The sequence below is a fragment of the Rhipicephalus sanguineus genome, chromosome 4 (genome assembly GCF_013339695.2).
Source record: "Rhipicephalus sanguineus isolate Rsan-2018 chromosome 4, BIME_Rsan_1.4, whole genome shotgun sequence".
Lineage (NCBI taxonomy): Eukaryota > Metazoa > Arthropoda > Arachnida > Ixodida > Ixodidae > Rhipicephalus > Rhipicephalus sanguineus.
Window position 1 is genome coordinate 50,213,600 of NC_051179.1, and position 23,919 is coordinate 50,237,518.

At 47.9% G+C, this 23,919-nt stretch overlaps 1 protein-coding gene across 1 annotated transcript in view; it reads right to left on the reverse strand.

The window, feature by feature from the left end:
* Positions 1 to 5,455: 5,455 nt before the first annotated feature.
* Positions 5,456 to 23,919, reverse strand: part of LOC119389947 (replication protein A 70 kDa DNA-binding subunit) — a 48,869-nt gene continuing 30,405 nt past the window's right edge. The window contains exons 13-15 of the mRNA XM_037657404.2: positions 13,545 to 13,667; positions 9,636 to 9,722; positions 5,456 to 6,160 (exon numbers count right to left, since the gene is read on the reverse strand). Of these exons, the coding sequence (XP_037513332.1) occupies positions 6,038 to 6,160; positions 9,636 to 9,722; positions 13,545 to 13,667 (333 nt within the window). The 3' untranslated portion in view covers positions 5,456 to 6,037. The remainder of the gene's footprint in view (positions 6,161 to 9,635; positions 9,723 to 13,544; positions 13,668 to 23,919) is intronic.

A 23,919-nucleotide genomic window follows, 5' to 3' on the forward strand; every position in this document is an offset into this window, starting at 1 on the left:
CTCATACTTCTCCCGAGTAGGGCTGGTGGGGCGCTGTTCTCGCAGGAGTGAACGTTCTTTGCCCTTTCCGGTCGCTGTAACTGGTTCCTGGTGAGCCGTGGAGCGACAGCGATCGCTAGTACTCTTTCCGCGGTCGGAGCCACTGGCGAGCCGACGTTAGAGGACTCCGCCCTGTACGTCGTGGTTTCAATATTTGTGTCCATGTCCGAGAAGTCTCGCCGATGCCTTGACGGGCGCTCAGGGCTGGCCGACGACTGGCGTGATCTGACGCTCCTCGTCTGTCGCCGAGCTGGCTCGACGCTGTGGCGTTGCCTCTGGCGGCTATTGACGAAGCTGTACCTGGCGTCGCCCATAGTAGATGCTAGGCCTAGTCGTGCGAGAACGCCGTGCTGCTTCTCAATCCACCACGAGAACGTGGGCACGCAAGACACGCGAGCTCGCGATTGGTTGATAATGATGGTGACTATCGTAACGGTAACGGCTCCTTCAGCGATGAAGACAAAACAGAAAATGATGGCGATGATGACGATCCTTTCCTACATGGCACATACGCACAGTGGGGAATGGGCTAAAAATTCCGTGCGTGGGGAGAGGGGGGAGGCACGCACCTATACTTACAGTCACTAAAGATTGACAGTGGTAAGTACTCACAAGTGTGGCTGTTGGCCAAGATTCCAGCGACTTGGTGAAACGGTTCCCAGATTACAAAGGCCTGATGAGCTAAAAAAAATTCGGCAGATCCCAAGTATTGTGGAAATCAATTTCATGCGACGCATTCAACGAGTAGCAGCCTGTGCCACCTTTATTTTTCTTTTTTGCCAAACGTTACGAGGTAGAGCGAAGTCGTTGCGTAAACTGAGTAATTGTGCGCATATCGTGGGATTACCAGGCACTTCGAATACACTGGCGCGCAAAGGGTAACCCACGGTCCGCCGTAACATTGTAACTCACGTTACAGAGCAGACGTCACTTCCGTCGCAACGAAGTGCACATTATGGTGCGATGATCTTGGTATTATTAAGCACCGGTTGTCGGAGTATTCGAGCAACGCTTGCCTTACCTTGTTGAGTGACAGGAGTACATGCATAACGTTTAGCATATTGTTATAAATGCGGATCGCCAACACCGTAACCACAATTGGCGTTGCCGGCATGAAGTTTCTATAGGGTCTTCTTGCAAAGCAGTTTGAAAGCCTGGAATGGCTCTGTGGTAGAACACTTGACCGACATACAGAATGCCTGGGTTCGATTCCAGCTTGAGCCGTGGATTTTATTATTTGCTCCCATCGGGATTTCTCGCTCACTGACAACGCCGGTACAGAATTTTGTGCGACACTGGTGCGCTATCGCATTATTATCTTATGATTGCGGAAGTCCATTCTCACTGTCCCCGGTATTGACTGTGAATCACCTGTGGTGTATACCCGCTTACCACAGGCCGTGGCATGCGGCCGGATATGTGCCAGACGTGGCCGGGGGAAGGGTTTCGCGACGTACGCCGCAGGCAATTCATTTTATTCATGTCATGACCTGCGAGTCGTGATCATCATGTACTCGTGTCCTCCTCGGCCAATTTTGGTTAAGACGACCACGAGATCGCCAAGACGTAAACGGCTAGATAAAGAGATAGAAACGGTCAAAGTTCATTTGATTCGCAAAGAAACGCTTCGCATTTAATAATAGCGCTTACAGTATGCCTTCACGGGTGCCGCCATAATTCCCTCTGGACTGTGGCAAATATGCATGACCCCCCAAAAATGCACTGCCGCGGCAGTGACGTAAGCGTGCGTCAGCCTTTGTGCCCCCTTATTGCCACAGTCCTGAAAGGAGGCCCTCCTCCCCCCCCCCCTTTCCGTTGAAAAGGTCTACATATAAAGAGAGCATAGGCGTGCGCACGGGGTAGGTGGGGGGCACAGTCAGCCCCACACATTGACATATTAGGTAGTGGGGGCGCTGCGACTCGGGGGGGGGGGGGGGGGGCGTAATGTCAGCCACGGCCGAACTAGACCGCACGTGCGCGCGCGTGCGGTCTAGCCCGGCCGTGTGTCAGCGCCATACATTGACATAATTGGGGGAGAGGGGGGGGGGGGCGCTGCGACGAACCTTTGCGCACGCCTATGAAAGAGAGTACACAACTTTATTTTAATCTTTATGGAGGTAGGCGATCCGCCAGGCTTAGCCTGGTGGCCACCTCCTCTGCCCTCGTTATGGCCTGGAGCTGAACTTCCAAGCTGGTGGAGTAGAAAACCCCCACCCCTCGGGTGAGCGAGTGGCCAGGATATCGGGGGAGAGGGGGCGGGGGTCTTGCCTGCAGTCCCAGAGAATGTGGTGGTTAAGTGCGGCTATTGGCCCACAGTGCGAGCAGTGTAGGTCAATCGTGTAGGGGTATATATGTGCATAAATATATAGGCATGGGAATGAATGTGCTTGCAGTCGGCGCCAGACAACCTCCTGGCGCTTGGTCGACTTGTGGTGCGCGAGTGCTTTTAACTGCCTCGACAGGCGGTAATACTAATACTGCGTAGTATCGGGGTACGATGTCAAGGCTTCACCGGGGTGCCCCGAATCAGAGGCGGGTTCCACCACTGATTCGGGGCACCCACCACTCGGCTGGCGAATTGTTGGTGAGCCGCCTCGTTCTCTCCGGGTTCCCCGCGTGAGCCTCTCTCCTGTTCCTTCCTTCCTTCCCCGCGTGAGCCGGGACCCATATCAGCTCAATGGGGCGTAGTGTTTCTTTCCTCATCATCTGTAAGGAGTGCGGGGAAGAGCAAACGTAACGTTGTAAGGGCAACAATACCACGTGCGAAGTTGGAAATGGCGGCCTTTGAGTCGCTTAGTATAATAGTGAATCCGGCTGCTGCTGCCAGGGATGTGGCCGCTTCCTCGGCTTCTGTCGTGTTAAGCGCACGGACGGAACCCGCCGTTTTTACCCGGGACGAACCTGCGTTGTTGCCGGGGCGTGTGATCACGCTTATTGCGTATGCATTGGTTACGTCTCGGTATTTAGCGGCGTCAATACACGCCGCTTCGGAGTTATACGCGTACGTTCCGTGCAAAAATTGGGCCCTCGCTTTCCTTCTGTCGTCGTGGTGTTTGGCCAACGTGATCTTCGAGTGAGCGCGCGCAATTGAGGCATGAAGAAAAAGGTCTATATAAGTGGATTTAATCGTGCGTAAAGATGTCAAGAAGAAGAAAATCATGCGAAGAGAAAGAACGCTGTGAATGAGCAGTGAGACGCGGATAAAGACTCGCGCGTTTGAATGAAAATGAAAGAAAAAAGCTCAAGATCAGCGACATTTCAACAACATCTCTGCCTGGCGACCCTCATACTTCGCTCGCCACATCCAGTTGTACGCTGCGTGAATGGCAATGCAGTACTGCAGTGAGAGAGACTTGCAACTGTACTTTTACCTATAGTGCAATGCCATGTCAGAAGGGTGCTATGAAACCAACCACGTTTACATATCGTTTAGAGCTGACAGACTGTGAGTGTACAAAAAATAAAAAAGAGTGAGAAAAGGTATTAGAAGACAGAGAGGTCGGACTGAGCTAGAACGCTCTAGCCTGCTACTCCGCAAAGGTTAAAAGAGCACCAGTAGCAATAACCGTTGGACAAATAAAGTTTATTCAACTCAAGTGATGAAAGGTGATGATTGGGAGAGGGGAAAAACATCTTATGGATACCATGCAGTCAGGGACGTAGCCAGAGGGGGGGGGGGGGGAGAGGTTGGGGGGGTTGAAACCTCCCCCCGAAATTTTTCGATTTTGCATGTGTATATATACACGCACACATACAAACGCACGCACGAGCCTACAAAACGGATGGTTGAAACCCCTCGAAAAAAATTTCTGGCTACGCCTCTGCATGCAGTTGAGTATAATGCTGTGCATAAGACGTGAATATGGCGGTGTTTTGTAGTCGCCATATTTGCTGGGCCCAACAAAGCCTGCATCGGCGAATGGTTGCCCAAGTCGTCCTTGCTAGTAAGCTGCAAGAAGCAGATCCTTAAGAATCTTCACAAACATTGAACTTAATAAAATAATTGCGTGCTTGAATTAAGACGACCATATTTAACGCAACGAGGGTACTGTGTATACTGAGCCAGCTACCAGCACGTCTGCAGAAGGGTAGAGAACCTACTCTATCCGATATGTGAGTAATGTCCCGCAGTGGGTGAACTACACGACGAGGCAGCAGAATCATGTCTCACTGAACCAGTCACGGTCGGCAATGACCACGACGGTGACCATCATGGACTTCGGCAGGGGATGCAAAGGGGGCACTTGCCCCCCCCCCCCCCCTCCTCAAGCCACGCCAGGACAGCCCCTGAAGCGCCACCAGTGCCCCCCCCCCCCTTCCCCGCTGCGATGCAACACGGGTTTGCCCCCCGCAAAACAAAATCCTGCTGACGCCCATGGTGAGTGACCATGACTGGCAACGAAAAAAGATATACGGGAAAAGCAGAAAGGTCAACCAGGTTTAGTCCGGTTGGCTACCCTGCAAGAGGCAAATGGTTATGATTGATGATCTAAGTCCACACAGTTTAAAAAGGTATGTACGTGGGTCGTACTATACATCGTAAGCGTAGTATAGTTCCGTTTTGTGCGTGGTCTCATGCGAGCGGTTTTCGGTCACGGACGCTGTCGACGACCGCCAGTGGCTGTCTCCATCTGAATCGAGGAGGAGCAAATGCCAGAGGGTAATCAATCATAATGAAGATGTATAATGCAAGTATGGATGACAAGGTGTATGTGAAGACGTTGCGGTTGGTGGCTTGCAGTGCGGAATGCACGCCGCTGCTGCTGATGATGATTTGATTGATGCACTCGGATTATTTGCAGCACGAACTCTTCACTGCGGGATATATGTTCGAAGAGAAGTTTACAACACGTACGCTCTAAGCTTCTTATGTAAGTGCCGTACGTTGTTGATCATCGCTGCGGCCTCATGGTATGCACTCTAAGAACTTTGACTCTTCTTTTATACATGTGAGAGTCACATGTGTAGCGCTCTCTTTAGAGAGGCACGTCGACTCTATTTAGAGAGTCACATTGACTCCGTTTAGGGGAGTCGTGGGACGCACAACTTTCCAAAAGAGAGTCAATGGGACTCTCTAATGAGAGTGTTCCGCATGTCACTCTAACATGTATAAAAGAAGAGTCAAACGACATCGTTTTTTTCTTAGAGTGTACATACAGGCACGCGGAACCATATAATAATCATCACGTTGAGTTTTAAGCATATAGGAAAGCCCAGGCTATAGACATCGATGTTTCACAGGTTGCGGTATTCTGGAGAAGACGAGTGCCCTCGTTGAAATGTTGGTCCCCCTTGTACAACCACTGTCGATCAATATTCGATGTCGTGCTCTGCGTAACATTAGTAGTGCCAACAACAAAAGAATCTGAAAAATAAGAAAGACAGCAAACGAAAGAAAACAAACGCGAAATATTGATAAAAGAGAAGTTTATTAGATTCAGTTACAAATAAAGCTGTGCGATTACCAGCGACATCTACGGGTGACGCTGCAGTAAGGCAGGTAAGCGCAAAGGTAACAACCTTAGTACCAGAAAAACCAGAAAAGGATAAAAAACGCAGCAAATAAAAAAAATCAGATCAGACACACCACGATTACTGCCCTGATTAGGCAAAAAAATGACAGAAAGAATGCAGTGCGGAACGCTGAGCAGTGAAGTCAGGCCGTTCGAGATGCAACGAGGCGTGGCGCAAACACATGCCAAGAAAAGGAAGGTTTTCAAGTTAGAGATTACCACAGGCAGATGATCCAACGACAATACATATCTAGATCACAGTAAAGTTGGATGTGGTACTCACATGAATGAAAAACAATCACTGGCACAGCAGCGCAACGACAGGTTTGAGTGTGAAAAAATAGACCCGGCACCAATTTTAGTGAATCTCCACTCATTGAACGAAAAAATCTCCGCGGACACGTGGTTCGGGAGATTGTATAAGTTGAGGCAAACATTGCAGATCAAATTGAGCGCAAATTTTGCAGAAACCATGCTTGATGTAGTCAATGCGTTTCCATCGCAATCCTTGCTGACAGCTCTTCGATTCTCCTGAGTAGGCGTCGCGCCTGTATGTTGTAGCGGACTGGAGCCGCGTCGACCACTGTTGTCTTCAAGATGACTTCGTTCTGAAATGACAACAACAGCAGAGGTGGTAAGATTTGTGAACCCAATCAGCCCTTTGAAGGGGTACTGACAACTATTTTTGAAGCCGAGTTTACTCTGCCATACAAATCTCCTGTATACAGAGACGGCTGTGAGCAAGTGTGAAGCTCAGTAAATGCTGATAAGATATTTTATTTTTATATCAAAGTCGACTTTAGCATAGCGCACCTACTTAGATCGACACTATCGTGACGTCAAGCTACAGTGCAAACTTTGATGTCTTCACGCACCAGTATGGCTAGTTGTGATGACGTGACAGGGGCGTAGCCAGAAATTTTTTTCGGGGGGGGGGGGGGGGTTCAACCATACTTTATGTATGTTCGTGCGTGTGTATGTATGTGTGCGTGCCTATATACGCAAGCAAAATTGAAAATTTTCGGGGGGGGGGGGGGTTGAACCCCCCCCCTTGGCTACGCCCCTGTGACGTGAGGTATCAAAACACTCAAAATGACCGCTAGTGCGTCACCAGAAACACTCAAAATAGCCACTTGCGCGTCACCAACGGAGCCACGAAGCGGAGCGGCCGTGGAAACGTCACGATAACTTGCGCGGGCACGTGACGAGAAGCTCATACCGTGTTTCGACGTCAGGGTACGGTAGGAACCGAAACTAGCTTTTAAAAACATTACTGTAATTACCTTCCCAGTATGCACTCACGCATAACAGTACGTTTTCTAGTCTCTTGAGGGCTTGGCCTTTCACGTGACGCAATAAAGCGACACCTGAAAATTTCTGTGTCAGCTCCCGCCGGTTCAGACGTGCGCGGCCATCTCTCGACGGGATCGACATGGGCGCTAGACGTCACCCACAGAGTGTATAGAAGAAGTAACTTCGGTTACTGCCACGTTATAATTGAACGGGGCCCTAAGCCACTCTTCCAAGCCGACATCGAGTTATGCGGGATCACGAAATGAAGAAGTTCGTGGGAATAAAATGGAAACAACCCGCGCAAGTGAGGGTAAATTGGAGATCATTGGGCGAATTCAGCGTCCTACTTCGTAACGCAGTAGACATAGATGAGGCTGACGATGATGATGATGATGATAATGAAGACCATGAGTATATACGGGTACCCCTCTCGTTTTAATTTTTCACTATCTGGTATAGGTAACCAATAATTATACGCCACCATATTGACATATTACTGTTACTAATTCCACATGTTTTCTTACGGAATCCATATAGTGTCCATATATTTGCCATATATTTGCCATACATTTCCGTAAGAATATCACGGAAACATACGGAATTATTGCAATGGCATATACGGAACGTTTGAGTAGCTATGCGCGAATAATGATAACTATATGCCCGATAGCTGCTCGAGAACGTGGTGACGACGTCGCCTGAAGTTAGAGCAACATATGGGTCACCGAGAGTAAATCGAATATTTTGACGCTTCACGGCCAAGGTTATTTAGCCGCGAACAGTTAAACAGAAATATGGAATGCATTTCATTTTTACAAAAAAAAAAGAGAGAGAGAAAGAAAAAACGTAAACAGGGAGCGCGCGACTTCACTTCTCGATTGCCGTAAAATACAATGCGCAGAAATGCCAATAAGTTTGTGAGGTTGAGCACGATATTTAAAAAAAAATATATTTTTTTAGCAAGTTCCCAAGACGTTTCCACATTTTTGTACGTGGAATCCACATGCGTAAACAAAAATAATTGTTTCTATTTAGCGACATTTTAATTAAAGGTGCATGTGTTTAATTCCGACCGCGGCTACAGCATTTTTGGTAAGAATGAATTTAAAAAAAAAACCCGCTCTGGTAACTTCAATCTACAAGTGCACGTCAAAGAATCTCAGGTGCCCAAAACAGCCTGGAGTCAATAAAGCAGCGCAAGAAACAAGAGGAATACGACAGGAGACAGACATGGAGCTGACTAATAACCAGTTTTGTTTTGTTTTTTATTGCATTTGCATGTTAGTATGCATATATGCCTTAAAAAAAAAAAACAATCAGTGTACACATAGGAAATACATCGCGAATGTGTTTCGTGTGTTCCTCCGTGATTCCGTCTCACTTCGTCGCGCCGTTTCGTAATTATGTACACATCAGGAAACGAGATATCGCTGTAAACAATGCTAAAAAAGAGTCACACGTTCGAAAGGTATAGTCGGCCTGAAAAAGTTTACAGACCACAAGGTCTGAGAAGATTTTGAATTTTCCAGCAATTTGTGGCTGTATTTGGTCGAGCTGCGGAGTACATCAATGTACGTGTTGTTAGCGCGTTTTAGAACAGACCAGGAATCTGAATTCATGGCCGCGCCTGTTGAAGCAGCTGAAATATTCAATTTTTTTCTTGTGTCTCGTGGTCCACAAAGCTTTGACGCTGACTCTACATGATTGCATCTCGGCAGAGCGATAGCGAAGGTATACGCTCCCTTGTTTCTTGCGCTGTTTTGTCGTCTAAGTTTAGTATAAAGTACGACCAGCCCGATTCAAGACGCTAAGCTCGAGTTTTCAACCCACCAGGGCGTATCCCATAACCCTATACAGTATTTTCCGGATGAGTTTCGGTGCCGCCATATTGTGATGTTAACTTTGCCGTTTTGTATGTTTAACAACTAAACGACGGTAGACGCATACGCATGAAAACCGTTGTGTCGATGCTTTCGACTTTTCGTGACATTGTTCATTTCACGCCACGATGTACAAAAATAACAAAACATTCGTTTAACAGCCCAAGATAGCAGCGCCAATGTGTAGAACGTAACTATCTTCTACATATTAGTTCTGAGTTCAACCTCCTTGGTTCTGACGAGTATATAGTTTTGTCGCGGTTGTTCCGTATTGTATAGTATATGCTTCAGTGAGTTATGGTGTATGTTGCATCATATACACAACCAATGAAATCAACGGAAAACGTTGATTTCATTGGTTAACGTTGATTTCATTGGTTGTGTCCAACCAATCAACGTTTTCCGCTGATTTCATTGGTTGTGTCCAACATAAAAACGAGCCCCTCGCACTATTCCCCTTCTTTCGTATAGACACAGGGTAGTACGTTTTGTACATTAATTGCCTTATGTTTAAAAGCTGCGAAACTGCCTTTTGTACGAGGTGGACAGGTTCACCTCAAGTTACTACTTGCGGCTTTTTTGCCTGGGCGTCCTCGCAACCTTGCCGTTGTTGCCGAATAAACTGAATTCAATGAAAGCCAGAGCACGATTTTATGATTTTCGTCCGTTAGCACTCACTGTCACTGGCCAGCAGGCCCTCCCCAATGATGCGTCCAGCATCGTGATTGGCTGAAAATTTATCTTAAGAACTTCTATAGCGTACGTAAGAGGTTATTACTGTCAACACGGATTCACGAATTTAATTGCAGACGCGCGAAACTGCTTGTGCCGTCAAGGCCACAGTCGAAAGGAGCGTTGCGCAGGCGTACAAGAGGTGAAATAAGTTAGAGCAGTTACCACTGCTTCTTACATTGTAGGCCTCCTTTGCCACGCGTAGCCTGAAGATAAACCTCTTGAAGGTGGCCTCATGGAAGGTTTCTTCAAAGTCACAGTTACTCTGTAAAGAGGAGAAAAGCACGAATTAGGTCAGTAAAGGCAAACTTAAAGGGTCCCGTCCTTAAACCGCCTACGACATATTTTTTTTAAGCTTCAACTTTCAAGTAAACGCGCGCATCAAGTTCAGTGTGCCGTTCCGATCAGCAATGCCAAACGCGCCAGCGCTACACTTCGCGGGCGCGCCACAAAATACAAAAGAAGACAGTCCCGTACTCTTCTCTGGATCAGAGACGTAAGTCCCCGTTGACTCTGCTCCGGACCTTTCGGTATCCCCAGAGTTGGTAGCGATGTCACCAGTAGAATATGGGCATATGTCAGCAGCAGAAAGAACCTGTTTGTCAGCCTGCAAGTACGCGCGCTCCCTGCTTTTTCTCCTCGCACGGCGAGGAGGAACACTCGGCCAGGAGGAGAGACGAGCCAATGAACGGAGCGTAGCGAAATGGAAAGGGCGAAACTACAGCGAGGGCCGCATTTCGGTCACCAAACGCATGTAACTTTGCTATTACGGCACCACTTCGAAAAATTCTGACGACCACATGTTCGCTGTAGACTCGTGCACAACTGCAATACCACAACTAAATTTAGACCTCTGGGTGGTTTAAGCGCCCTTTAACTCAATGAGGTTTCTAGGGCCTCGTAAAAGGACAATACATCTACAGAAGCCTCTTTGACGTTTTAAGTACGAGTGCAGCCCTATTTGTAAAGATTTTTTCGGATATAAGAATAAGAAAGTCACAGTTGCGCCGCAACGGCGAAGCAATGAATACGATAGCAACAAATTGGAATGTAACGCGAACGGCAAGCAGCTCGAAATTTCCAGCGCGTCGCTCAATAGCAAAGGACGCACGAAAAGAGCGCACAGAGGACGAGCGCGAACTATGAAGTGTCACAGTTGTTACTTCTTTCTGTTTGAACAGCGTGCTCGTTTCGCAAACGCGGCCGCTGCAGCGAGCGAAGTGACCTTTCTACGCTCTGTAACCTCAGCGCGGACATCACGGTGAAAGCACAAGACATACAACCCCCTCCTCCCTCCACGCGATAAGCGCGCACGCAGGCGACCACGCCCTGTAGGGCGAAGTGCACGGATGCGCGCGCGCAACGCTACGAGCGAGGCGATGACCTTCAAAGCGCGCCCCTCGCGCACTTCGCGCCATCTCGCTGGTGAGCAATAAAGCACGCTGATGAAGTAAATGGTGTATATAAATAGCTCGAAAAACTTGGAGGACGGTTAAGCATCGCCTTTAAAAGGAAACGTAAAAGCAAAAATGTTAGATCTACATTGATTATCGAAATAGCCTTCCAGGAACCTTTTAGCGCTCAGAGCGACCAAAAGTTGAGCTATATAGTTGGTAAGGATTCACGATTAACGACGCTTGCGTTGTCTTGATCTATTCTCTTGCGTACGCGTTTACACCCCTACGCTCTTTTATGATGAAGCTTTTAGCATTGTGGTTCTTGCCAAGAAAATGCTTAGTTTGAAAGACGTTTTAGTGGTAAGCGTACCATTAGCGCATTGCAAACCTCCAAGCACGGGCTTGTGACGTGATGTAGCATGTCCGCCCATTACTGCCCGATCGAAAGCCAGCCAGAGATCAGCGAAGCACAATAATAATATCTGGGGTTTTACGTGCCAAAACCAAGATATGATTATGAGACCCGCCGTAGTGGAGGGCTCGATAAATCAGGACCATTTCGCCTCCACCAAAATGCGACCGCCGCGGCCAAGATCGAACCCGCGACCGCCGGATCAGCAGCCCAATACCGTAACCACTGATCCACCGAGGCGGACAAGAGGAGCACAGCCTGTCGAAAACGCAAACTGGGAACATCCGCTAAAATGTATTTAACGATGTTATTTATAAATGCTAGAAAAAGCAAAGGCCCGTTCCTCGGACCATCGGATGAGGTGTCCGCATCTCGGCGGACACCTCAACCGCGTCATGGGGGAAGGAATGTCTGTGTGCATGACACTCACCGTTGTAACACTCTCCTAGGGTACCCACTGCAGCTACAGTTGCGAAGTACCCACTACGTCCTAATTCACCATTTTACGAAGTAGCGAAGTACCCAGAACGCCTCTGTAAGGCAATACGCGCGCCCGCGTAGCTGCACTTCGTTGATGCTGTGGCTGATGATGATGCACTATAGCTGAGCCCTTTGTAATGGGTTTGCAGCTTTTAACAACTCACTCCTTGCGCAATTCACAAGGTGTGACGCCTGGTGTGATTGTACGCCTCTGTCATGCAATGCTAACGCGACTCCACGCCCGACATTGTTTCCAAGCACTGGCATAGCTCTGTGGTAGAACACTTGACTGCCACGCAGAATGCCTGGGTTCGATTTCGGATCGAATCCCTATTTTTATTTTTTGCATCCAATGGGATTTTCCGCACACACAGACAACGCCGCCGACGCCGCGTTTTCTGCGACATGGGCTCCTCGACGCTATATCGCGTTCAATATCCGTGGCATAGCATATACACCGGACATTCCAACGTTAATTATAGGCAGACAATCAGAAAAAAAATCAGGAGCCCAACTTTATCGGGAAAATGGGGACAAGCGAAGCTCGGCGTGTGCGTGTCAGACCTACTATTTTTCTTTCTTTCTTTCTTTCTTTCCTTCTTTCTTTCTTTCCATCGCAATGCGCAATGTTCACTCTAACCAGCCCCGTAGCCAGGAATTATTTTCGGCGGGGGGGGGGGGGGGCACTAGCTGAAAGCCCTGACTTTTTGAGAAAAAGCACCAATTTTTATTATTTATTTTTGGTAAAAGCACCTACTTCACCAAAATTTCAGGGGGGCGGGCCTGCCTCTAACCTTTTCCTTCCCGCGAATCGGATCTTCACCGACGAGCTTAGCAGCGCAACACTTCTGTTGCGACAGGCAACAACGACGATCATGCGTGAAACAATGAAAGGCAACAATGAAAGACGACAGTGGAATGCGGCAGCGTGAAATGACAACTGACCTCGACAAAACATCACATTTCCACATCAGAAACGGCCGATCGCCGATAAGCCCACGATAGGGAGATTCAGTTATGCGTACATTGGAAAACGGCGCGCGCAAATACGCACGTATAGCCAGCGCACCATCGAGGGCCTTTTTTGTGTACATTCGCTGGCACCGGGTTTTTGTAGCGTTAGCTACACTGGCCTAGCCGAGCCAGTTTCGAGTGGATCCTCAAGAGCCGTGCTGCGCATGCGCGAGGATCAGTGATGTCACGCACCGGAGCCGGCACCTTCCGCGCACTCCGCCGCTGCCGCGCGCGACTCGCCGCCGCCGGTCTGCGCTTTCCAGAGGAGTGACATCGTAGCCTGGGCAGACGTATTGGCGCCGGCGCGCGCGCAGCTATTCGCCTTCGCTGTGCAGTCGCCGTCTGACACTGCGCTGGAGCCGCTTGATAGCGCCTCTGACTGGCGTTTGCCAAAGTAGTTTAGCCATGGAGAATGAGAGCGCAAATGCTGCTCAACGGCGCAAAAGAGCGCAGAAGCTTAACTCATCGTATCCCGAAGTACTTGCCTGGCAAAATAAATATACATGCGCCACATAATATGTATACCATGTGTGTGTCATTGGGGCAGCAGTAAGCATGATAATCAAGCTAATCCTAGACAGTCAGGTAGCTAAGAATAATTAGCTGAACCTTTGCTAACGCTACGTTATCCTGGCATAGCCGAGCTAAGCCGCTGCAATTTTTTTTTGCTAAATATGACGCCGCCGCCACCGAAATAGAAGCTTCACTCACAGAAGGGGACAGAGCACCGTTCACAAATGAATGTAACGCAGCATATCAATCGACGCTCTGAACGTGTACTTACAGGGCTAGATGCCTCGTACATTCTTCCCAGGTCTTCCGCAGACACTCCGACCAACTGTTCAACTTGTTCCCCAAAGCAGGTTATCTGCTGGCAACCACTGAAATCTGCGATCGTCGATTTCCCCTGCAAGCGCAACAAAACGTTTAAACTATTTAGCGCGTGTTCTCAAATCTTTGCTGTTAAACATGTGAGAGAGTTATCGTTAAACCAAAGCGGGGAGCATTGAAAAACCTTTCGATTACCGAATCGAGTAGCGCACGTACGAAATACCGAATATCTTTTCGAATAATCAGCACCGACGAAAAAACACCAAATGAACAAAACGTTGGAACCATGAGGGGTCATTTTTCTTGCTTTAATCACTGAATTACCAAGATGCATGCAGCTCAAGCTTTTGTGGGACTGTCGATTCTATATTGATCACCGGGAAGAAAGGTGTTTTTGCTTAAAACTTCAGTGTCGACGAAGCAAGAGTGTCATCAATCCATGAGCATCATCATGATGATGTTGTTGGTTTTGTGGGCGGGCCCTTGAAGATACATCGAAATCCTTCCTCACGTGCTCTCGCTTTGTGTTCGTTTACATGAATAACAACAGGCGCAATTGTTCGATTTGTATAAATTGTCTTGCAGATACAGTACTCAATACTGATGCTTACCTGCGTGCTAAGGCCTATACATAACTTGCAACTACGTCACACCGCGGAACTCTGGGATACGATTTCGCGGCATGCGCCGCCATTACCGAGCACATGGCAGCAGACGACACCGACTCAAGCTGTGCGGCTCTCGCATTTTCCGTCAACGCTGCACATCGCAACGGCGATTTGTGCAATATTTGGCTGCTGCACTAGAAGTGTTAATCAATAATAATAATAAAAAAACAGGCGCGGGGACGTACTGTTTGCCAAACGCGATCACAAGCCCGTGCGACCGCACGAAAGAGCTGTCCGAGAAGCGGAGCACATGGCTTATGCGCGCGTAAACAGGAAGGACCTCAGACGTTGCACAACGTTTGTGTGTGCGGGTGTCACTTCATAACAGGCAAGTTATGCTTCCAAATCTCACCTTTTCACCGAGTGTATCACCACGGAGTTATGCGCGAGGTCAATTTTTGTCGAAACGTGAAGCACCGAATTGAGCACAGCGATCGCGCCTTGGTTTTCGAGACGCCCTCTTAGCTCTTCGGTGAAACGAAGCCCGACTGGACGCCAAACATGTTATTGGGCCATGGTTTTATGCAGCAATCAGCGACGAAATCTGTGCAGTTTGAGCGCCGCAATATGCAGGCGGAGAAGAGCGCCGCTGTAGATGACTCCTGCGAAGTTGTTTCAACCATTACGTGCGACACCACTGACGACACTGCAGGCTGCATAATTTCCCGAATGATTCTCGTTCGTCATAAGCGCAAGGCAAACGATCAAAACACGCGCACTACGCCGAACGATCAGGGCACGAACGTAAACACAGCGCAGTCACTGAGACGTTTGTGTTCGGTGATGGCGGACGGAAGACAGGAAGTGACGTCACTTGCAAGTTATGTATTCTGTGGTAACTGGTATATCAATTTCATCGCACATTTTAGCTGTGTGTGAGGTGTTCAGTTCAACATCGCTTAATTTTTATGTCTCAGTTTTATTTAAAGGCTGCTGACGAGGTACCGCCTTGAATACTGCTGTCACTTATTACTTATTTATTATGAATACTGCTGTCACTTATGCAGAATATAAGTTATCGCTTATGCCACTCACAACCCTCAACACTGCATTCAAGTGCGAACAAACTGCGGATAGCACTGACAGACGTCCCTCGATACGATGTGGCGATGCACCCATCCTCTCATAGGATGTTTTCACTGCATAGCGCTCGCACGTCCTATAAGCCGGCATCCCCGCGAGACAAAGGCTAAGCCGAGAGGGCGCCACTGTTACCGTGGTGGCGCCACCTGACGGAGAGGATACGCGGAGCAATGAGAAGCGGGTGTCTTTTTTTTTTTTTTTTTTAACGCAAAAGCTTTAATGGCGGCCTCGTACGAGAGGCTTCGAGAGACCTTACGCAAATTATCACCAAAAAACCACTTGACCTTGCCCGGGCGATGAAGTCGTCATGTGACGTCGTTACGACCACACAGATAGCACAAATCTGTGACGTCATTCTGTGACCACGAAAACATACGATGCATTCCTAAAAACGCATTACTTCAACTGTTATTATGAATGTTAACCTTACTTTTGAGTCTCTTGAAATATGTTTCCTGCCGATTTTTTATCAGTTGCTAAATTCCCCCTTTTGTTTTGTTTCGCTCTGTGTATCTCTATTTTAATGTTGCAGCAAGTGTACTTATTGAAGATTCTTGCCATGTTGCTGCTTGCATTGTACGGGAAGGTGGGACCAGTCACGCTGCCTTTTAAGCAGCTTTTATCCTGCCATCCTTGCTGTGTATATATGTTGTGTACTTACGTGGTAGTAATGAACTTAAAGCTGAACATTTTGACAGATTTGCCTGTCTGGTTGTATTAATCAAGTATTAATCAAGCGGGAGGGAGATTCCCTCAATTTCTCAGTCTACCGCAAACCCACGCACACAGGCCGCTACCTGCACTTTAATTCAAATCACCCTGCAAGCCACAAAACATCAGTTGTCAACACTTTGATAAGAAGAACGGAAACGCATTGCACATTAGAATCAGACAGGGGGAAAGAGAGAAACACCGTGTTCAACGAACTACAAAAAAACGGCTACCCGCCCCATTTCATTCGGAAAGCAATCCGGCAGCAAAAAAGAAAAGTACTTCCAACGAATGCCCCAGCGTCGCCGCCTTCCCAGAAGCGAATCTCTCTCCCCTACGTAAAAGGCACCAGTGAAGCCATAAGCAGACTTCTAAAGAAGGAAGGCATAACGGTCGCACACAAGCCAACCAATACAATAAATCTTCTTCTACCGAAACCCAGGGACCTTCCACCAAGAGAGAGGGCGAAAGGCGTCGTCTACAAAATCAAGTGTTCCGACTGCCAGGCCGCATACATTGGCGAAACAAAAAACTTGACCGAAAGAATTAAACAGCACAAAAACGACGTCAGGACGTTCTCAAGACAACGGAACCCCCTTGCAGAACACTCAGAAGATGCTGACCATAAGATTGACTTTCAAAAAACCGAAATCCTAGCAACAGAAACTAACCAACAAAAGCGGCTATTACTGGAATCGTGGTTCACCGAAGGCAACTTGAACCGATGCAAGGGGAACCTGCCGTCAGTATACATTCACGGTCTAACCACAGCAAGAAAACCAATGCAAACAAAGTCGCGAGTGAGCGCATGCGTCCCCGGCCGCGAGTTTGTAATATGCAGAGCGCTCAACGCACGGCAACGGCAGCGGCGCGCTATTGGCTGCGTGCACACAGGGACGCCGCTCCGGACTTCCGCCTAGCAACGGCTGCCACGACGAGACGACGCCGCTCTCCTTCTCGGGGTGCCTTTCGCGGGAATTTTAAACGGTGAACGCGGCCGCCGGGCCCCGTGGAATTTTCGTCGCCGCTTGTGAACTGCTACTACTGCTCTCGCGTTGACCGAAGACGCCGTCGTCGCCGTAGGGTTCGACTGTGCTTTGTGCATTTTGTTTTGTTATAACGGCCAACACGTTCGCCCATGAACATTTGTGTTGTCGCCACTGTCTTGGCGCTGCAGCAAGACGCGATCGGCCGTTGTGTTCTACTGTGCGTTTCTTTTTTTCTTTTTTTAACAGTGAACACGCTCGCCCTTGAATATCTGTGCTGTCTGCTGTGTCTCTTGAGCCCTCGCGTTGTCGCAAGACATAATCGTTGTTGTGTTGGACTGATTGCGTTTGTTTATTTTTTTAACACTGAACACGCTTTCACGTGAATATATGTGTTGTCGCCAGTGTTTTTTTGTGATCTCGCGTTGTCGCAAGACGTGATCGCCCGTGGGTTCGAGTGTGCCTTGTGTTTTTTAATTTTTTTTTTCGCGGCTGTTCTTGCCAACGCATTTCGCAGAGCCCTGCAACGCCGGTGTTGTACGGCTATGACCACGGAAAACAGCGCATGTGAGACGTCGGCGCGCCGCGCGATCGAATGCGTTGAAGACAATGACAGTTCATCGCCTGACGTTGACGTGGTTCGGGCGAACATCACTGATGAACAAGACGCCTGCAGCTGTGTAGAAGGTTACGGCTTGAAGACAAACAGATCGTGGGTTGTAGATTTCGTGAAGTCAACATCAAGGTGTGAAAGGTAATACAAAAATGGTGTTTCATAACTACAAAAATAACTTGCAGCATCTTCTGTGGTGATTTAATTGGCGATAATGTCCAATGATGAGCTGTTTCAATTAGGTCGTAGTATGTGCACTTGAGCCGTCTCAGGTCGTATTAGCTGTGCTCGTTCTACTGCCTTAATTGAATTTTGTGTGTATTTCTTTTTTAGTAAATTGGCAATGTCAATCTGGCTCCCAATCTCTGGCCGATGCAACCTTGCGTCCTTGCTGGTTGTTGTTTGTAATTTATCTATATTCTGTCAGTCCAGGTGCTGGCAATTCTTTCCAACTGAGCTTCAGTCAATCCTTCTAAGGTGTTATGTATGCCCAGATGCGTTAATCTCTCTATGCTGGTGCTTTCGAGCAAGCCTAGGGTCTGCTTAAAAGCTTTCCTTACGAACATATTGATTTCTTCCTTTTCTGTCTTGTTCCATTTAAGCCTAAGAATGCTAGCCTCCTTTCATTCCGTGATACTTGTTTGTGATTCTCCTGATCAGACAGTTGCCTTAGTGACCTTAGTCACTATTTTTATAAGAGTATTGCTGTTATTTCCCTTCGACTCAATTTTGAGTACAAGGACCCCTATAACTTGTTCAATGATGGGGATGCCCCCCACGTTTTTCGTGCAAGTCTGTATCTCCGGGCCACCTGCTGGTTAAGTATGGGTCTGTAAAGGAGTTCTGATTTCTCTGGTGAAAATTCAAGCCTAGTGCCTGTGAGGTAGACTTCCACTTTATCTACCACTTCCTGTAACTTCTGTTCTATTTACCCATCACTGCCTTGCGAGATCCATATGGCAACATCATCCGTGTATACGGAGCAATTGATTCCTTCGATGTCTTCACGTTTTTCTGACAATCCTGTCATAATGAGATTAAGAGCATGAGCGATATCATGGAGCCCTGAGGTGTAACTAAACTGTCCATGCTCCTCACCTCAGACTCGAGTTCCCCCATGTTGAAGGTAACCTTCCTATTCGTTAGGAAGTATCGGTTGTAATTGTATGATCTTTCTCCCAGGTTTAAGTTGGTGACCTAAGTGAGTGGGGCCAAATATGCAGGTTTGTGGAATACTTTCGTGAGATCCAACCATAATGTAGCTCTGGTTCACATTGCGTTCTGATTGCTCTGATTATTTCCCCATCCTATGGTACATACGCCATAAGATAGGAAAATAACTAGAACACAATTACTTATGTGGCTGCGGCAATTTTCGATTTTGTTTCGCCAACCGCTTACGCCACGTATAAAGAGGGCCAAGTGCACACATAATACAACTTAATTGAGACGGCTCATCATTGGACATTATCCCCAAAACAAGAAGTTAAATCATCACAGAAGATGCTACAAGTTATTTTTGAAGTTATGAAACATAATTTTTGTATTACCTTTCACACCTTGCTGTTGACTTGACGAAGTCCACAACCCACGATGTGCTCGTTTTCAAGCCGTAATCTTGTACCCAGCTGCAGGCGTCTTGTGCATCACTGATGTTCGCCCGAAGCACGTCAACGTCCGGCGACGAACTCTCACTGTCTTTAACGCATTCGATCGCGCGGCGCGCCGACGTCTCACATGCGCTGTTTTCAGTACTCATAGCCGTCCAACACCGGCGTTGCAGGGCTGTGATATGCGTTGGAAAGAACAGCCGCGAAAAAAAAATAATAAAAGACAACAAACGCACACTCTAACAAAGCAAAATGCACAAAGCACAGTCGAATCCTACGGCGACGGCGGCGTCTTCGGTCAGCGCGAGAGCAGGCAAAAACTTTCTTTAGGTTGGACGACACAAAATCAAGACGTCCGCTCTGTTTGAACGCTTCACGAAGACTGCTTTATTTGTTCACTATTTACAGTGCTCTCGTAGAGAGGGAAAATGAAAAGGAGAATAGAAATACAGAAACAACAAGCACAGTCCAAAAGAGTTTTCTCTGCACCCCGCACGTGCAACAGACTTCAAGAACAGAGGGAGAAAAGGCCTTCCCTGTGTTTTGGGTTACGGTCCCTGTGGCTTTCACTGTTCTTTCACGGGGTGGGGGTGTAGGTCGTAAAACGACGATGTCAAGAACACGTTCTCCGCTCTTGCCGTACGCGTCGTCGCCCCCAAACTGCGGGCCGCTGCGGTTGCAACCCCGAAAACGCCCCCCCCCCCCCCCCCGAGTTGCCCTTCTTCCTTCTTTTGGCCGCGGGGTCTCCCAATTAAAGCTGCCCAGAAGTGGGGGCTGCTTCCCAACATTGCGAAAATACAACAAGGTGAAAGCACAGGCGGGACGAAAATTCCACGGGCCCCGGAGGCGCACGTTCACCGTTTAAAATTCCCGCGAAAGGCACCCCGAGAACGAGAGTGCATCGTCGCGTCGGCGAGGGCGAGGCGGCCGTTGCTAGGCGGAAGTCCGCGACGGCGTCCCTGTGTGCGCGCAGCCAATAGCGCGCCGCGGCCGTTGCCATGCGTTGAGCGCTCTGCATATTACAAATGCGCTCCCCGGCCGGCCCCCGCCCATCAATCCCACACGTCCGCAGCAACCGCGGCAACCGCAACCCCCTCAACGCTCTCACCACCAAAGAAGACGCGCCTTCCCTCCTTCTCCCCAGCTGGTTCGAAAGAGAAGTTAAGAGTTGCACCTCGACACCGCCGTTGTCACTCCCCCTGAGGAAGGAATCGAGTTGATTCCGAAACGTCGGGAATTAAAACCCATTTTTTTGGTTGGAGCTTTTTGAATGTCTTAGTAATGAACTTCAAACTTCGTTGCTTGGTCAAAGGTGGGCGGATCACGGAGGCAGTGTTAAACCCCGTTAGGTGCATAACGCTTTCTGGGAGGGGGCGTGGGATTGGATAGAGAGGACGGATCAATACAATCGACTGATAAGAAAAAGATGGCTTTCGCCTACTAGTCGTCTTAGACGAATGCACAAGGCCCCGTGTGAATTTTTTTTCGCCCTTGGAGCTGCACGGTCGCACGCGGTCGAGTGGTGCGTGCTATGCGATCCCGTGGACTAAGAAATGAAGGAGCACACTTACGAAAAATTGCATATTTTTACTCATTTACGTTTCGGCCGTGGTCCATTCCCTTCTGAACACGCCTCCGTTCGCCAGACGTGACCCGCGGGCGCCATAGGCTTGGGTTTCCGAAAGGGGCGAAGTTTACTCGCCTGTTATCCTGGCGTGGTGAGCAAACATCGTCGATCACGCATCGTGTCACATTGGTCGTGTTACAATGGCATGCTGTCGGTTGGTTAATTCGACTAGCGGGCTTACTGTGCGCAAGATATAAATGTAGTTAGAAGTACACGTTGCTGGGCTAGTCGGTTCATGTTTACAAGCCACAAAAGTATGGCTATTTCCTTGCGCAAAAATAGCCATACTTTTGTGGCTTGTACTTGAAAGATACAAATAAATGTTCTTTTAACAGCGAAGCTGTTTATCCTCGCCGTAATTTGTCTGTCGGAAACAGAAATGTTGTTGTTGTTGTTGTTGTTGTTGTTGTTGTTGTTGTTGTTGTTGTTGTTGTTGTTGTTGTTGTTGTTGTTGTTGTTGTTGTTGTTGTTGTTGTTGTTGTTGTTGTTGTTCCTCAGACACTTGGCGCAACCCACTTAGGGGGATAGGCCATGAATCGGACGGCGCCTTTCTCAAAGATTGGATTCACTTTTTGAAGGAAACGGTTTTAAAAATTAATATTTTATGCGCTACACATAACCAGTACCACTTCATAAAGCTTAAAGGGGAAAAACGAAACGAAAGAAAAACGGCCAAGAATACCTATATATACAACTGTGATTAGAGAAAGGAACGCTCTAAAAATAAACTGACCGAAGTTACGCTTAACATTCAAATCTTTTAGTCTCTCGTAGGAAATTGCATACAGCGTCGAAAACACTCCTGTGGCTAAAACCAAGCACGGTAGCACCAAATGAAAGAACCACCGGACGTGACAAATTTAATCCCATCTTTCGAAGGGGATCTTCTAGTAGTCTTTTCCTTTGGATTTTAAACCTGCGGCACGTCAAAAAGAAGTGATCCAGAGATTCACTCTCCATGCAGTGAAGGCATAAAGGTGACTGATCCAGACCGGACTTGTGAAGGTAAAAGTTCAGTGGGGGGACTCGACATCGTAACCTTGTAACTGAGATTTCTTCCTTTCTAGAGGAACACCATCTGCTCTTCCAAGGAAACTTCAGTTGTGGGAAGTCTGATGAAAACAAAGGAGATTTGTCGAAGTGATTGGACCTTGTAAGCTTTTCAAACCTCGCTGCAGTGACATATGCCGACGTCGGCAAAATAGACATAACAGGGCCATCGTGGGATGATACTGCAAGTGAATCCGCATATTCATTGAGTATTAAACCTTTGTGGCCAGGTTCATGATCACCATCATGAACCGGCACGCGTTCTCTTCGTCCTCTTCTTCGCTCCTAAAACACGTGTGCCGATTTCTCCGGCGTGGCCTGTCATAACCCTGATGGGTCAGAGAACGAATACAGAGAGAGAGAGAGAGAGAGATAGAAAGAAAGAGAAATAAATTCCTGGTTAAGAAATTTCTTTACGAGGCGGCATTCGAACCCGCGTACCCTCGAACCGAAGGCGAGCGTCCTAACCACTCAGCTATCGAGGCACGCTAGCAGACCATATTAATAATAATATCTGCGGTTTAACATCCCAAAACCACGATATGATTATGAGAGACGCCGTAGTGGAGGGCTCCGGAAATTTCGACCACCTGGGGTCTGTAACTTGCATCTAAAGCTACCTACACGGGCCTCAAGCAATTTCGCCTCCGTCGAAAATGCGGCCGCCGCGGTCGGGATTCGATCCCTCGACCGGCGGTTCAGTAGTCGAGCCCCATAACCGCTAGACAACCGTGGCTCGTGGCAGACCATAGCGTAGGCTTGCATAGTATAGCGTAGCAAGGGGGTGGGAATGGGAAGTGAGCGTGAAGAGATGTGATGGTGAGGGGGAGGAGGGAATTGAGGGAAGAGAGTAGATCATAGCATAAAAAGAATGATAAAGACAGAAAGTTAGAGAAAGAAAGAGATGGAAGAGCAAGAAAGAGAAATAAATAGAGAGACAGAGAGAACTAAATAAACCGAAATAAACAGAGAAAAAAAACAGTGAGAAGAAGAAAGAAAGAGCAAACTTGCAAAGCTTAGCAAAACAGCAAAAGCTGCTCCGCTGTCTCAAGCATTGCGCCTCCGGTGCAAGCAGCACTAATTTTTTTCGCTGGTTTGCACAACAGTGTAATGTGTCCCTTGTTCCGTGAGTGCGACAGACCCCACAACGATGATCGCATCTGTTACTGGGATTCTTTCTTCCTTTTGGTAGCATCAAGTAATTGATTTGACAACAATGATGTATGGCCGCTGTGTTCGACAAGCAGTGATAACATCATCGCCATTTATGTTTTAAAGACGATAGTCTTTCTTGGGGAACTTAAACGCAGAAATTTTGGTCTGTCTTTCTGTCTGTCTGTCTTTCTGTTTGTCGGCACGTCCCTCGATTCAGCCACTCGGCCAAAGTTGAACCACTTGCCCAAGGGCCAGCCGTCCTGAACTGGTACGGCTGTTCATACATGTGAACGTTGTCGATCAAAAATTAAATATCATGCATATCTGAGGTGCAATATCACTAGGTAAGTATTAGGTGGCGTGTTCCTTTAATAGAAAATGCATACATACGTAATTTTAAGGACCCTAGTTTCTTAAGCTGCGCTGAAAATGCATAAGAATGGAAGCTTGAGCGAGTTGGTATGCGTTCATCTTTGTTAAAACAACGCTCACTACACGACGACGAAGTAAAAGAAGGCACAGGACAGGCGCTGCCTGTCCTGTGCCTTCTTTTACTTCGTCGTCGTCTAGTGAGCGCTGTTTCAACAAAGCTGAAAATGCGACTGCGCTGAAATTTGCCTTCCTCCGTGCCCTTCGCACGAGCTCATTGTTGTGTTTCGGTTTCGGTTCTGTATTGCACTGTACGAATGCCATGGGTTGGTGTTGAAAAACGTTAGTTTTGAGAAGGCCAAGAAGGTGAAAAAAATATTTAAAAAATGAAAAAGCAGCGTTGTGGGCGGCCTTCAGGCTGCCGGTTGTGGGCGCCGCTCTGGCGTTCCTGTTTTA